This window comes from Cannabis sativa, chromosome 5 (assembly GCF_029168945.1).
Source record: "Cannabis sativa cultivar Pink pepper isolate KNU-18-1 chromosome 5, ASM2916894v1, whole genome shotgun sequence".
Classification (NCBI taxonomy): domain Eukaryota; kingdom Viridiplantae; phylum Streptophyta; class Magnoliopsida; order Rosales; family Cannabaceae; genus Cannabis; species Cannabis sativa.
The window spans coordinates 4,821,474-4,838,455 of NC_083605.1; the positions used below are offsets into that span (position 1 = coordinate 4,821,474).

At 37.0% G+C, this 16,982-nt stretch overlaps 2 protein-coding genes across 2 annotated transcripts; one reads left to right on the plus strand and one right to left on the minus strand.

Moving 5' to 3' along the window:
* Positions 1 to 977: 977 nt before the first annotated feature.
* Positions 978 to 10,075, plus strand: LOC115716856 (rust resistance kinase Lr10). Its single transcript, XM_061115305.1, has 4 exons — positions 978 to 1,056; positions 1,147 to 1,176; positions 8,451 to 8,483; positions 8,775 to 10,075. The coding sequence occupies exon 4, from the start codon at positions 8,861 to 8,863 to the stop codon at positions 9,896 to 9,898; it is 1,038 nt and encodes a 345-aa protein (XP_060971288.1). The 5' UTR covers positions 978 to 1,056; positions 1,147 to 1,176; positions 8,451 to 8,483; positions 8,775 to 8,860; the 3' UTR covers positions 9,899 to 10,075.
* Positions 10,076 to 12,190: 2,115 nt separating this feature from the next.
* Positions 12,191 to 14,839, minus strand: LOC115717484 (rust resistance kinase Lr10). The gene is made up of 2 exons (XM_061115304.1): positions 13,927 to 14,839; positions 12,191 to 13,597 (listed from the first exon to the last, which is right to left on the minus strand). Exon 2 carries the CDS (start codon positions 13,500 to 13,502, stop codon positions 12,372 to 12,374), a length of 1,131 nt encoding a protein of 376 aa, XP_060971287.1. The 5' UTR covers positions 13,503 to 13,597; positions 13,927 to 14,839; the 3' UTR covers positions 12,191 to 12,371.
* Positions 14,840 to 16,982: the final 2,143 nt, after the last annotated feature.

The following is a 16,982-nucleotide window of genomic DNA, read 5'->3' on the forward strand; positions in this document are numbered from 1 at the left end:
TGATGGTCCCATATACCTTATCTTTTTTCACATTTATTTAGAGGTCATTTAAATTTAGATAGTGACGAAAACCAATTATGTACCTAAACTTTTAATGCACTCTACTTTGACTATTCTTTGATATTATTGTGAGTTGATTGTAACATGTCTGAATAGTATAGTATAACAATCATTAAATTGTTTTATTTTTATATCTTATGATATAAACCAAAATTTGATAAAATCATTTTATTAGTTTGGTGTAGAAAATTAACTTCATCTGTTTCTCTGTCCATCCTTCTCTACGAGAAGATTTTCCATGGCTTATTACCTTGTTGATAATTATTCTATAATGACCCCCTTCTTCTTATTATTGTTCCTTAATAATATTACAAGTAGCTATGCAAAATCATCAAATCCTCATTATTGTCCACCCTCTTCTTGTGATAATTATATTATCAACATAACAAGTCCTTTCAGACTCAACACAGATCCGAAACACTGTGGCTACCCAGAATATGAGCTTTCTTGCGACAACAATCTTACTGTAATACACTCCAAAAATGATGTGAAATTCTTGGTGAGGTCAATCAATTACGGAAACTACACCATTAGAATTGCAGACTCCAAACTTGACAAGAACAACTATTGCTCCTTCCCAAATAACTTTCTATTGAGAGAAAATAGTTTCAATGGTTTGAGTTCTTACAGCTACCATTCGGGAGAGGATGTCAAACTCAGAAAGCAAATAGTATTCTTGAAATGTGAAAATCCACCAATAGAAGTGAATAATAATTATATAGACACTGCTTCTTACTGCAATGGTTCTAATTATTATGTGGTGGATGGTGGGTTCAATGTTTCCGATATGGCGATCGGGTGCGAAACAGAGCTAAGCAGTTGCATATCAAATCAGGTAGTGGTGAATGGGACGAATACATCTTATTTTGACATTCACAATCACCTTACTTATGGCTTTGAGCTTTCATGGTTGAAAATACAATTCTATAACGTATTTGGTGATTACTGCTCCATCGATTATTCCGACGAGATGCGATCATTGCGATGTCGTCGTAAGTAGGTCTTATGTTGGGTTTAGCTTTGTAAATATATTGAATCAACTTTGTTCTGATCCGCTAATGTCAAAATTATCTTCCATCACTGCAGATAGGAGCTTTCGAAGCATTGATGACATACGTAATAATTCTATCTTATAAACCACCATATGTATATTATTAGTACGTATTTTCAAACTTTATTTTTTTTTTATATAAATATTTTTATTACATCTATGTTTCTCTGATTCAAACTTTTACCTTTTTTTTTTTTTTTTTGAAAAATTCATTATCTTTATTAATTGCAATCTATAGTGATTATATGATTAAAATTTGGAGTAACATCACTATTCCTGATAACACGATCAGTAACTAAATAAGATGCTCGAGCTAATAAATGAGCAATACTATTTGCAACGACTGGTGTCACGGGCCGCCTATTTGGACACCCCCAAGTAGGTGGAACGTGCGGCACTTGCTGGCACACCGAGCTAGCAAGTCAGCCTAAACGCGTCTGCAGACAAACAAGTTCAAAGGTTAGGCACGATACATGTCTCGCACATGTTGAGTGCAAACAAGAAGCATGAACAAGCAAACACAAAGCGTCCCCCAAGGACCAATCTCACACAACCCACAAGCAAACATATAGACAAATGGCACGCAATGGCCCAACAAAGGCAACAAACAGGCATCACAAAGACCATATAGAAGCATACACAAGAAGCATGGATAAACATCGTTTTATTAATATATGGCCTTGATAGGGCAAGGGAGTACACAAATGCCCCTATCATGCTGGTGACAAGGTGCTTCATAAGTCACCTGGTCACCACCCCCTATAGAGCTTATTGGGGTTTTAAGGGATTTCAGAACATAGATGATTTTAGCTCTGTAGACATATGTGAAGGAAATACAAATAAAGAAAGCTAAACACCAAAAGGTTCCCAACCCCCATGAGGTGCTTGGTGCAAGACTTGACTAATGATCAAGCACCAAGGCATGCTCATGTTACAAAATACCCCAATGAGGTGCTTGGTGCGAGACTTGACTAATGATCAAGCACCAAGGCATGCTCATGTTACAAAATGGCCCTAGTGTGGGTGTGCCATGGGGCAGCACGCCACATTCTCCCCCACTTAATTGTTCGGCGTCCTCGACGAACCTGCCGCATGATCTTCAATCTTCTGTATAAACTGCTGCAAGTCCTCCGCCTTTTCCCAGCTGATCTCGTCATCGGCAAGGCCTTTCCATTTGACCGGTACTCTTTTCTCTTCTTTTTCTTCACACGAACAGTTCTTTCGGCAAGGATTTCTTCGGTTCTCTGTCTTCGCGTCGTTGAATGCCGATGTCGTCCCCGGTAGATCGGTTGCGCGCCGGATCTTCCGGATCTTCATGATACGGCTTGAGGTTGCCGACGTGCGGGACCGGTGTATCTTCATCCATGAAGGTAGTTCGACTTTGTAGGATGCTAGGCCAATTTTGGAGATGATCGGAACAGGCCCTCGTATTTGCGTACGAGTCCGATGTCCTTGTCCCCTCGAATCTCAATTGTTCTCGCCGCAGCTTGATCAACACTAAGTCACCCGTCTCTTGAACTCCACGGCTCGGCGTTTCGATCTCGCCCACTTCTTCATTCTTCGTGAAGCTTTCTCTAAATATGCTTCGGGGCAATCTCCTCGTGTTCTTCTTCCGCCTTTTGTAAAATTAAAGGCCCGCGGATTCCGTCCATGGTATTCATCCACTGTGTGGGGTAACAGTGGTTGCTGTCCGTTCACAACTTCAAAAGGGCTCTTGTTTGATGAAGAACTCTTCTGAGAGTTGAAACAAAATTGAGCTACGTCTAGTAGTTGCGGCCAATTCTTCTGGTTGGCATTGACAAAGTGCCGCAAATACTCCTCCAACATCCCATTGAATCTTTCTGTCTGCCCATCTGTCTGTGGATGGTAGCTCGAGGAGATGTTCATCTGTGACCCAAGAAGCTTGAATAGTTCGGACCAGAAGGTCCCTGTGAATCTTCGATCTCGGTCACTTACTATATTCTGGGGTACTCCCCAGTATTTTACAATATGCTTGAAGAAAAGTTGAGCTGTCTCTTCTGCCGGACACTGCTTCGACACCGGGATGAAGGTTGCATACTTTGAAAATCTATCCACAATCACCAAGATTGCATTCAAGTCCCCAGTCTTCGGCAAACCTGAGATGAAATCAAGCGAGACACTCTCCCATGGTCTGTTTGGGACCGATAGAGGTTCTAACAACCCTGGCGTCTTATGCCTCTCCACTTTGTCTTGTTGGCAGACGAGACAGGTCCTTGTGTAGTCCACCACATCTTCCCGCATCTGCGGCCAATAGTACCCATGCTCCAAAAGGGCATGTGTCCTATGCCACCCTTGATGACCCGCCCACAACGTGTCATGACACTCACTCAGCAGCGTCCTCCTTAGATCGCCTGCCTTTGGAACGAACAACCGCCCACCTTTGGCCCACAAGAGGTCATCCTCTACCCAAAACTGAGTTGTTTTTCCCTTTCTTGCGAGAGTCATGATGTTCTTTGCAACTGGGTCCTTCTCCAAGTTCTCCTTGATGCGCTCTTTGATTGGTGTACCCACTTGGCTAGCTGACATGCCCGCTAACACCTTTAGCGCCGCCAACTCGGCTTTACGACTAAGGGCATCAGCTGCCTGATTAAGACGTCCAGCCTTGTGCTCGAAGTAGAAGTCGAATTCTGCCAAGAATTCCTGCCATCTGGCCTGCTTGGGAGTCAGTTTTGGCTGTGTGAGGAAATGACTAACAGCAGTATTGTCCGTCTTCACCACAAACTTTGACCTCAGCAAGTAATGCCTCCACGTCCGTAAACAATGAATAACTGCCAAGAGCTCTTTCTCTTGCGCAGTGTACCGCCTCTCTGCTTCGGAAAGTTTGCGGCTCTCAAATGCCACGGGGTGGCCCTCCTGCACGAGTACCCCTCCTAAAGCATAATCTGACGCGTCAGTCTGTACTTCAAAAGGCTTGCATACATCGGGCAGGGCTAATACAGGATCTTCGACCATGGCTTCTTTCAAACTTCGAAAAGCTTCTTCGCACTTCTCAGACCACGTCCATGTAACACCCTTCTTTAATAACTCTGTCAAGGGTGTCGCTCTTCTCGAATAGCCCTCCACAAATCTTCTATAGTAATTGGCTAGACCGAGAAACGAGCGAAGTTGTTTCACGTTGGTTGGGGTCGTCCACTCTTGGATCGCCCGCACCTTTTCCATGTCCATACGGATTTTCCCGTGTTCCACAATATGACCCAGGAACTTGATACTTTTCTGAGCGAAAGAACACTTCTCGCGCTTTACATACAACTGTTCTTTCCTCAACTTCCGAAACACCGTTGTCAAGTGTTCCTGATGCTCTTCTAAAGTGGCGCTGTAGACCACGATGTCATCCAAGTACACCACCACGAACTTGTCTAAGACATCATGGAAGACTTCATTCATCAATGTACAGAATGTGGCTGGCGCATTAGTCAACCCAAACGGCATGACGCGAAACTCAAACGCCCCATACCGAGTAACACAAGTCGTCTTTGGTTCATCCCCTTCTGCGATACGAACTTGATAGTATCCTGATCTCAAGTCCAACTTCGTGAAGTATTTCGCTCCATTTAGCTGGTCAAACAGATCCGCGATCAAGGGAATGGGGTATCTGTTGCGCACAGTCACCTTGTTGAGGGCGCGGTAGTCTATGCATAGTCTCAAGGTCCCGTCCTTCTTCTTTTGGAACAACACGGGGGCACCAAAAGGTGCCTTTGAGGGTTTGATGAATTCTGCCTCCAGCATCTCCGTTAGCTGACTCTTCAACTCTTTAAGTTCCGGAGGAGACATTCGATATGCTGCTTTAGCTGGGGCCTTTGCACTTGGCACCAGCTCAATTTGGTGATCAACTCCCCTCCTGGGAGGCAGTCTCTTTGGAAGCTCGTCTGGCATCACATCCTTGAATTCATCTAACACCTTCTTGATTACAGGTGGAGTGGACTCTTCCACTTTTTCGTCGTACACGGTGGGAGCGATGACAAATGTTGGCCTCTTCTTCTTCAAGCCCCTTTTCAGTTGTAGGGCTGATAGTAGCTTGACTTCTGGGGGCTGTCTCACTTTGGCGGGTACCATTGAAGGATTCTCACCCATAATCAGGAGATTCCCTGTTGCTGGAATTGGAATGGCCCCCTTCTCTGCTAGAAACTCCATTCCCAACACCACATCGAAGTCATCCATGCGAACCGCTACGAGGTCAAGTTGTCCCTCCCATCCGTCAATCTTAACATTCACCTTCTCGGCCACTCCGCCTTGTGGCCATGGCCTTGGAATTGACTGCCTTCATGCGACCCGCATCTTTCTCCAGTTTTAGGCCCACTCTCTTAGCTTCAATTTCTGAGATGAAGTTGTGTGTTGCGCCGGTGTCAATCAGTACACTCTTGGCCTGCTTACCGTTTAAAGTGGCCTCCACAAACATCAACCCCTTCCCAAGGGCTTTCTTCCCTCCGACGCCATGCTTCTTGAGAGCAGCCATTAATCGAACAGCGCTCATGTGCGCGCAGTCTTCATCCTCATCCTCTTCCCCGCATCCTTGCTCCTCTTGAGCAATGGATGCCTTTATGGCACTCAGCTTGGACTGGTGGGGGCAAGCAGCCGCCCTATGTGGGCCTTGGCAAAGCCAACACTTAAGGGGCTTCTTCCCCGTTGCAGCATCACTTTTGGAGGAGGAACTAGATTCAGGAGTCCTCTTGTCTCCTCCCCCACTTTTACTCGACCACTGCTTTCCTGACTTCTTGCTTGCGGCATTGTTGGCGCTGGTCTGAGGATTCGTCTTCTTTGGCTGCGAATTCTCAGAGGTGTAGTCAGTCAGTCGTTCGGCTGCAGCTTGAGCAGTGGCGAGATCTGCCACACGCTGCCTTTGCAGCTCTTGTTTAGCCCATGGCTTGAGTCCTTCAAGGAAGTAGAAAAGTCTGTCGACTTCATTCATATCTTTGATGTCGAGCATCAATCCAGAGAACTTCTTCACATAGTCTCGGACTGTCCCGACTTGCTTTAGCTCTCTAAGCTGACGTCGAGCCAGGTAGGCGACATTCTCTGGCAGAAATTGGGCGTTTAATTCCTTCTTGAGATCTTCCCAAGTGTCGATGGTGCATTTACCATTCTGAATATCTTCATATTTCGTCCTCCACCACAACTTGGCGTCCCCGGACAAATACATGGTAGCTGTTGCTACCTTGGCTTCTTCAGAGTCGGTCCGCACGACCCTAAAGTACTGCTCCATGTCAAACAGAAAGTTTTGGAGCTCCTTGGCATCCCTCGCCCCTCCATAGCATTTGGGCTCGGGTGCTCTCGGTCGGCCATACTCCATACCTCCGTGCCCCCCGGTATTTGCACGCTCTGCTGCTATCATGGTAAGATTTAGCTTGGTTGACATCCCTGCCAATTCTTCCCGGATGGCGGTGACAGACACATTACAATCCTCGATCGTATCATTGAGAGAGTCTTGTAATGCAACCTGCCCATTTTCAGTAAGACAGCTGATGTTGCAGCCTCGCATGCCCGCTGTTGCTTGTTCTAATGCCTTGATGCGATCCTCCATCTGAGGTGCACCTGATGTTCCGATAGCAGCATCTCTTCTCTCGATCGCAGCTACCCTGGCCAACAAGTTTGCATAGTCTTGAGCCAACGAGGCAACTTGTTGTTGTGTCACTGTTGGCCCTGAGTTCTGATTGTTAGGGGCTAGATCCCTGACCCTCTCGTCCAGGCCATCTAACTCCCCTATGCGCCTCTCAAGCTCTTGAATCCTTTGGGTGTTGCTCACCATTATGTCGTGTTACCAAGCTTCCCTTTTCTCTTGGCTCTGATACCAACTGTCACGGGCCGCCTATTTGGACACCCCCAAGTAGGTGGAACGTGCGGCACTTGCTGGCACACCGAGCTAGCAAGTCAGCCTAAACGCATCTGCAGGCAAACAAGTTCAAAGGTTAGGCACGATACATGTCTCGCACATGTTGAGTGCAAACAAGAAGCATGAACAAGCAAACACAAAGCGTCCCCCAAGGACCAATCTCACACAACCCACAAGCAAACATATAGACAAATGGCACGCAATGGCCCAACAAAGGCAACAAACAGGCATCACAAAGACCATATAGAAGCATACACAAGAAGCATGGATAAACATCGTTTTATTAATATATGGCCTTGATAGGGCAAGGGAGTACACAGTTGGGCCCCTATCATGCTGGTGACAAGGTGCTTCATAAGTCACCTGGTCACCCCCCCCCCCTAAAGAGCTTATTGGGGTTTTAAGGGATTTCCAGGAACATAGATGATTTTAGCTCTGTAGACATATGTGAAGGAAATACAAATAAAGAAAGCTAAACACCAAAAGGTTCCCAACCCCCATGAGGTGCTTGGTGCAAGACTTGACTAATGATCAAGCACCAAGGCATGCTCATGTTACAAAATACCCCAATGAGGTGCTTGGTGCGAGACTTGACTAATGATCAAGCACCAAGGCATGCTCATGTTACAAAATGGCCCTAGTGTGGGTGTGCCATGGGGCAGCACGCCACAACTGGCAATGGCGATGTGGTAAGTAGCTCTTATGTTGGGTTTAGCTTCGTATATATATTGAATCAACTTTGCTCTGATCCGCTAATGTCAAAATTATCTTCCATCACTGCAGATACGGGCATTGGATGTAATAATTCTATCTTATATAACATCGTGTATATATATGGTTGCACTCTTAATAATGGGTATTACTCATGGTAATATTATGAAAATTTAAGTTTTCATGCTTAATTTTTCCTATCTAATTAAAAAAAATTTCTCATTTTTACATTAGATAAGTTAAGATTGTTCCATGGACTTAAAAAAAATTAAGAAAAATTTTTTTTTGGCAAAAAAGAAAAAATACAGTTTGACTTAAGTAGTTTGTATAGAAATATATTTTTGATATAGTTTAAAAAGTGATATTTTTTTAATTAAGTATGGAAATTCAATTTTTTCTTTTATTATTTGTTATTGGATCAAAATTTAATAGTTTAATATTTTTAAAATTAATATTTATAATTAAATTACGTAATACCTATTAAGAAGTGTTACATATATATAAAGACACGATTTTGTCTCGCGATATATTAAATGGATCTTAAGGTACATTACTATTTTTTAACCTTAATTACCCCTTGATCAACCGCAGCCCTCAACTCAAATAATTCCACCATCTAACAGTTGTCGTACATCACGAAATACATTTCGTGAAGTACATCACGAGAGTAAAGCGTGTCCCATATATATATTAGTAGTATTTTCAAACTTTATTTTTTTTATATAAATATTTTCACTCCATCTATGTTTCTCTGATTCATTTATTATTGCCTTCTTGCAGTTATCATATTGAATGCATTTACGGGTGTGCTTGGTAAGTAATAAGAACTTTTACTTTTAAAAATTAATAAAATTTTATTTTATGTTTTATAATTTTTAATAGAAATATTAATTAGATATAATAAATATTACGGCAAGTTTGCATTTATATGATGGAATACAATGCTAAAAATTGCATAAAATATATCATATAGTTGTCTTGTTATGCTAAATATAAAATAATTTTTGCTTTATACTTGTAATATGTGATAATTTTTTAGTGTAATCACCTTCATGCATAAATAATTGTGTACTGAAGCCAAAATTTCAATTTGTTAAAATGCAGTACCATATGTGGGACTAAAGTTTATATTGGGAACTCCATTTGTAGTTATTTTTTTAATCTATAAATGGCGAAGGCGTCATTTATCAATGTATAATTCTATTGAGGAATTCCTTCACACTCAAAATAATCTTACTCCTATAAGATACTCATTTAGAGATATAAAGAAGATGACCCAAAATTTCAAGAATAAATTAGGTGAAGGAGGTTATGGCTCTGTGTTCAAAGGAAAGCTTCGTAGTGGTCGTTTTGTTGCGGTGAAGATATTGAGTAAATCCAAAGGAAATGGACAAGATTTCATCAATGAAATTTCTACAATTGGAACAATTCATCATGTCAATGTCGTTCGTTTGATAGGATTTTGTGTCCATTCCTCGAATCACGCTCTCGTGTATGATTTCATGTCCAATGGATCTTTAGAAAAATATATTTTTTCTCACGAAGGAATTGCCTCTTTAAGTTGCAAGCAAATTTTTGAAATTTCGCTTGGTGTGGCACGTGGAATTGAATATTTGCATCAAGGATGTCACATGCAAATTTTACACTTTGATATTAAGCCTCACAACATTCTTTTGGATGAAAATTTTAATCCAAAAGTTTCTGATTTTGGGTTAGCAAGATTATGCCCGTTGGATAATCAGAATTTGTCTCTAACTGCAGCAAGAGGAACATTAGGATACATAGCTCCAGAATTATTTTACAAAAATATTGGAAGAGTTTCTAATAAGGCCGATGTGTATAGTTTTGGAATGTTATTGATGGAGATGGTAGGTAAAAGGAAAAATATAAAAGCGGATGCGGAAAATACTAGCCAAATTTACTTTCCTTCTTGGGTGCATGATCAACTAAGTGAAGGAAAAAATATAGACATAGAAACAACACTTACAGATGAGGAAAATTCAAAGGTTATGAAGAAGATGATTATAGTAGCATTATGGTGTATACAACTGAAGCCAAGTGATCGCCCTACAATGAACAAAGTTATAGAATTACTTGAAGGAGAAGTTGATTGTCTACAAATACCTCCTAAGCCTTCTCTATATCAGCTAGACAAGCCTAGAGAACTTGTCCAAGAGGCATCATGTTCAATGAATTCAACAATACCATCATTAACACTACCAAGATAAGTTCAAACCTACATCTTGGCAAATTTTAGTTGGTGATATATGACAATAAATAATGGATTTGATATAAATCCAAACCTAATTATTGTGAGTTACTTTTTTCTTGTGTTTTATTTTATTTCAATTTTTGTGATTTAACTTTGAAAGGTCATAATGGAAAGGATTTTTCTTTCATGATTATATTAGATTATTTTTATTCATCATTCGTTCATTTTAATTGACATTCTATAATTCCATAACTAAATATATTTTCTTTATTTTTCTTAATTTTTTTTTTACAAAAAAAATCTCTAAAAATTAATAATTTTGTATTGGAGAACAAGTCAAATCTCTTACGACAATCCATTTGAATAGTAATGTTACCATTTGAATAGTAATGTTATTGTTACACATCTTACTTTTACTAAAAATATTTATTTAATTTGTGTTTTTGTCTTTTCTTTCATTCCCTCATTTTTTAAAGGATTCAAAATAAAAGATTAGGAGGGAGAGTTGATACCTCCATGCATCTATCATCTCCCTCCTATTTTCTTTTTCTTTCTTATCAAACAATAGAATTTCGTTGTCCTCCCTCCCCTCTTCCTACCCTCTCCATCCTTATTTCCTTTTTGAAAAAGAAAAACATACTAAGTGGAAGGTGGCAATGTATAGTAAATTATTGGTGTTGAAATATATGATGGATATCCTGATTAATGGAAAATGACAAAAATGTAGATGATAGAAACAGAAATTTTGAGAATAATCCTAAGCATTTTAAATAATGGTTTTTACGAATGAGAGAAAAGATGTTGTATTTTTTGAGAGAAGGTTTTACTTGAGATGTGTTATTTAAAATTTTACTATTATGAAAGATGTTTTGACAAAAAAAATTACTATTCAAAAATAGCATGAAGGATAGATATGTTGATTGGATAACAATTAGTAAATAGCACAACAGATTTTGACTAATAATTTAGGATAACAGTACTTTAACATCTTAGGATTCAATTCACATTCTGTATCAACCTTTCATATTGTATTAAACTACTATGTTTAGAGGATAAGTGTTATTGAATTAATTTTAATTCAACCCATAGTGTACTATGGAATACATAAGAAAATGGATATCCAATATTATTAGGCTAATTAGTAATTTTTCCCTCCGAACTTTGACATGTACTAAATCATGCCCCCTAAACTTTTTTAGCCGTTGAAAATTCTCCCTCAACTATTAATATTGTTAAATTTAAAGACTTTTGTCTAATTTTAGTAAAAAAATTCTAGCATAGATGAAAGTTGAGGGGCATGATTTAATACATATCAAAGTTTGAGGGGCATGATTTGGTAGATATCAAAGTCTGGGGAACATGGTTTAGTACATAAACTATCACTGAAACAGTAAAATTAAATGAAATTAGAAAAAGTCCTTAGATCTAACAATCTCAATAGTTCAAGAGAAATTTTTAACAGACAAAAAAGTTCAGGAAGCATGATTTGGTATATATCAAAGTTTGGGGAAAAAAATTGCTAATTAGCCTATTATTTATGAACTTAGATTATTTTGTGGTAAAGTCAAAGTTGGGATCAAGGTCCGAATGAGGTTGGGTTAGGGTCCAAGGCCGGGATCCAAGGGTCAAGGACAGGGGTCGAGGTCAGCGTCCACAAGGTTTGAGTCCTAGATCGAAATCCAAGATTAGGTTGGAATTAAGGTCGAAGGCCTAGGTCATAAGTCAAGTCCAAGTCTAAGTTTGGGTCTAGAGTCAAGGTCCAAGCTAAGGTTTAGGTTTAGGTTTAGGTTTAGGGTCAAGCTCCGAGGTCAATTCGAGGGCTAGGTTTGAGACTTACAGCTCAGTGCCGAAGGCCAAAGTCAAATTATTAATCTTGCTTTTAGTCAGCGACAGTGAGTCAAATTAAAACAATTAAGAATAATTAAATAACAAATGTAAATAATATAACGTAAAAAAATCATATTTATAGAGGTCCAGCCCCATATAGCAAGAACAGGTTTACAAGAATATTCTAGAGTAGGACACGTATGCCCTGCCAACCTATCATTGGCACAGAAAAATATGTACAGTATAATGGTACAACGACTAATATTCTAATAGAAGAGATGCTCTAATCATTTCCCCAATAATGAGGTGTCCAACTAGATGAGGCTGTTGCATAATTCCTATTTTACCCTGCGTCTATTGCATCCATTTTCCTAACAAGGCATCAGAGGGTTTTCTACATGAAAATCTCTGTGCTCCCATCAATCCAAATCAAAGATCACTAGAGAAGGAAGGATCGAGAAGGAAATCCAAAGGAATCTAAGCTAAACCAGAGAATATTACTAAAAATAACAAGTATTTCACAACACTTATTATTTTATTACACACATGTTAAATTAACTCTTTTAAACAGTATGAAAATGTTATTATCTCACCATGTTGACATTCAAGTGCATAGATCTTAAACATATACAAAGTAAATACAAACTTGTCGTTAGATTATATCACTCCAACTCAGTTATAGTTTCTAATTCCAAGTTCATTCTCCTTCTTGGCATATCAACTCTTGTTTTTGTTGAATCATTAGAGGTAAAAGGATTTGGTGGCAAAGTCAAATTTTGTTCTCCTTCCAGCATGTGAATCACAACTTTCATAGAAGGACGATCTGTAGGATGCCATTGAATGCACCATAGTCCTACAATTGCTAACATTTTTGCAATCTTAGCATCTTCTTCTTTATCAACATGAATTCGCAAATCTTCTCCTTCTTCTAAGAGATTATAAATCCATTCCGGATAATAAACTTCCTCTTTCACATCAGTTATCTTCTTTCCTCCAACCATTTCGAGTAACATCATTCCAAAACTATAAATATCTGACTTGTATGAAACAATTCCAAAATTTCTAGAGAAAACTTCAGGTGCAATATAACCCATGGTCCCTTTTGCTGTAGTCATTGACACAATACTTTTATCCTTGGAACACAGCTTGGCCAAACCAAAATCAGAAATTTTTGGAATGAAGTTTTGGTCTAACAAGACATTATGAGGTTTGATATCGAAATGAAGTATTCGTTGATCACACCCTTGGTGAAGATATTCAATTCCTTTGGCAATGCCTAAAGTAATGTCTTTTAGCTTTCCCCATCCAAGAAAATGTTTAGAATCTGGAGAAGATATGTACTGTTGCAATGATCCATTGGGTGAGAACTCGTACACAAGAGCTCTTCTAGCTCCATCCGCACAATATCCAACCAACCGAACCACATTGATATGGTGAATTTGACCTATTGTTCCAACTTCATTTATAAACTCTTCTCCATTGCCTTTTGAGTTGTTAAGAATTTTCACTGCAACGAAAAAATCAGTAGAGAGCTTTCCTTTGTAAACTGTTCCATAAGCTCCTTCTCCCAATTTTTCAGAGAATTGACTTGTAATTTTCTTAATATCAGCATATGAATATCTGCTTGGCTTTAGAGCTTTGTAATCCTCCAAAAATCTCTTTATTCTCAGTTTGTACTCTTTTCCTTGTTTATTAGAGTTGTAAGCACGATAAATTAGAATAAGCACTACTGTCACTACTGCAGCACCAAGGTAGCACCTATAGAAGAAGACAAATAAAATGCAGTTATACATATATATCAAGATTCATAGTATCAGTCTATACTAAATCTAAGATATATAGTTCCAATAAGAAAACTCACCAATAGTGACAAATTTCTTCTTTTCACCTGAGAAAGTACAAGTGTACAACCAAGTTAAGTTAATCTACTTAAGAAACAAATTATGATAATAAATCTTGATTACATTCCGTGATGTACTATAAATTTTGTTTAATGTACTTTAATTAAGGTAAAATGTATTCTAGATTCGATTTGATTTACTTCGACTTTCAAGCATTAATCAACTCAATCTTGATCCAATAGTTATAGTGATCACGGAGTAACCACAAGATTATTATGTGACATGACAAAATTTACTCTCATAAAATGTATAGGCTACTCTGCTTATGTGTTAAAAAAAAGCCAACTGCAGAAGTTGAAAGAGATAAAGGAGTTACCTTTGGGAGGAATGGGAGGAATACATATAATTGATTGGAGATGGGTGGCATTTTTGAGTTGACAAGTCTTCCCTTTTGTTTCACAATGGCGACAATTTGGTTTAAGCCATTCCAAACGTAGTCTGTTCTTCCACTTCTCTACATCGGGAAGAGGAGATGATGTGTTATTCAACTTGGTACAATGTATGGGCAAGTATTCAATTGAATTGCTTGAGTCAGAGAAATAAATTTGATAACCAGGGCCACTAAGGCAAGGGATGAATATTGATCGATAATATATATGTCTTTCTCCATCGTTTGAACAATTGAACAAGGTATATTTGATGAGGTCATCTGCTTCGAATTGAAATGGAGAAAGTGATGGCAAGTCCTGGATTTTCATGACATGTCTCTCAAGGCAGTTATGAGGGTCGTAAAGTTCAATTACTTGAGCTTTGTAATCAATATGTTTTACAAAGAGCTTCAAAGATGATTTTGGGAACTCAAGAAGTGTGTTTATGCCACTGCATGATAGCTGGAAGCCAGGATATGGTGGTTGATTTTGGTCATCTTTTAGCCCAAATGGGAATCTGATATTTGGGCCTTTCTTTCCACACTTAGCTTCAACCACCTCCAACAACAACACTACCACCAACAACATCATGCTTGACCAATACATGATTTTGGTCATCTATAATTACAATATAATTGCTCTCTCTTTCTCTCTCTAAGTTTTTTCTTTTTTTTCTTAACCCAGTTTGTTCTTATTAAACAGGAATGGACCAAGTTTTTGTTGGTTAATTGTGATAAGCTCCAGTAGGATAGATAACATGAAACTTTTGTTGAGGTCACCTTCCTCGAAGGACTTATTTTGAGGTGGGTGGAAGTGGGACTTATATTTCAGTCTCTTCTTTAATAAATAAGACTTTTCTTTCCGTGGAACTTTCAAAACAAACTATATCTTTTTCAATATTCAATTTGTAAAGAAAAATGTTAAAAGGACACCAATGTATCTACCTCAAATGTTGGCTGTAAATTGAAGTCGTTATCCAATTAACTGTCACCATAGACTGCTTATGTGTATACTATTATACACGTGGCACATTTATATTAGTATACCGAATATTATTTTTTAAAAATTATTTTCAAAATTTATTTAAATTTAAATAAAATTATAAAAATAAAAAATATTATAAAATTTGAAATATTTTATTTTTATTTTTTAAATAATAATATTAGGTGTACATAAATGTGTCATGTGTATAAGAGTGTACACATAAGCAGTTTATGTTGACAATTAATTGTAGAAAGTGGATGACACTTTAAGTTAAATAATTTGGAGGGTTTTATGGAGGATTAAGTACAAGTAGAGTGATAGTTGAAAGGGTTTAACCGCAAAAAACTCTTTTTCTTTTTTTTTTTAACTCGTGTTTCCCCGCCTCTCTTCACAGTCTCTCTCCCTCTGCAAAAGTAAGTAATTTTTTTGTTAGTATAATAATTAGATATTTTGTGTTAAATTGACATATGATTACCTATGTGTATTTTTAGGTTAAAATAATTTAGTTTCAGAATTTTCTTTGGTAAGTAATTTATAAAAATAAATGTATTTAAAACTAATTTATGTTTGTGATACATTAGTGATTGAGACTATTCTGATTATTATTTAAAGTTATAAATTTTTGGATATGTATATTTTTTTTAACATATAAGTTATATTTCAGGTAGATAAAATTATTTTTTAATTAATTATGTTATTAATGAATTAAATTTTTATGTAAGTTCTTTTTTTAAAAAATCAAGTTTATATAATAAGGGTGGTATATACGTATATGTATATGTGTATAAGTTTATATATAATATATAAGCGTGTGAGTATGTATATATCTATATGTATATGCGTATTTTTTTACAATGATTAATATATAGGGAATTATTCTATATACTATTTTTTTAACATTTTTTTCAAATTTATAGTTTGGGTTTCTAAAATGATTGCAGCGCTAGTTGCAATAAGAGTTTCTATACGATTTTTTGTTGCAAATTAGATTGCAGCGCTAATTGCAATATGAGTTTCTATGTAAAATTCCGTAAAAATGTAAAAAAAAAAATTATTTTGAAGCGTAAAAATAAAAAAGCCCCTAATATATATGTGTGAGTATCTATATATGTATATATGTGAGTATATATATATATGTATGTCTATAGATATGTGTATATATTCAAAAAAAAAAATTATTTTTTTAATGTAAAATCTTTTAGGGGCGACTATTATGTAATAAAATTCGAACCCAGAACTTATAACACACACATCTGAGTAAAAATTAAACCATAAATGAAGATTTATGTTAGTATTTTTTGAATTTCGGTATTTATCAGCAACAAATTTAATATTTTAAGTATTTATATCATAAATTTTTTAATAGTAAAGTTAAAATTGTAATAAGTAATTATTATTAATTAAAATACACAATTTATTTTTCATATATAATTTAAAATATTTTATATATTCGCCGCGAAGCGCGGGATGTTTACTAGTATATATATGTATGTCTATAGATATGTGTATATATTCAAAAAAAATTATTTTTTTAATGTAAAATCTTTTAGGGGCGACTATTATGTGTTTAGGGGTGATAAAGTCGTCCCTAACTAGAGGCGACTTTTTGTAGCTCCTAAGAGCATCTTTAGTGGTAAAATTTTAAAGAATGCTTGGTGAGGTGGATATATTATGTGGCAAAATATTGAGATGTCATGCTATTGGAGAGAAAAAAAAAATGCCATTCTACAAATTTACATGGATGCTATGTTGTGGCATTGATGCTATTCATTTTTTTTAATAAAAAATTAAAGCTAAAATGTTATTGGAGCTAAAAGTTAGGATATATATTAAATAATAATGTGTGAGATTATAATTATAGCATTTTTAAAGAGTATTATATATTGGAGTATTTTTAAAAATAAGAATGCTAAAAATAATATAGAAGAGAGATAAAATAAAATATTATATTTTTAGATAATTTATAAATTTTTAGCATCCTTAAAAAATGCTACCATTGGAGATGCTCTAATAGTACTTT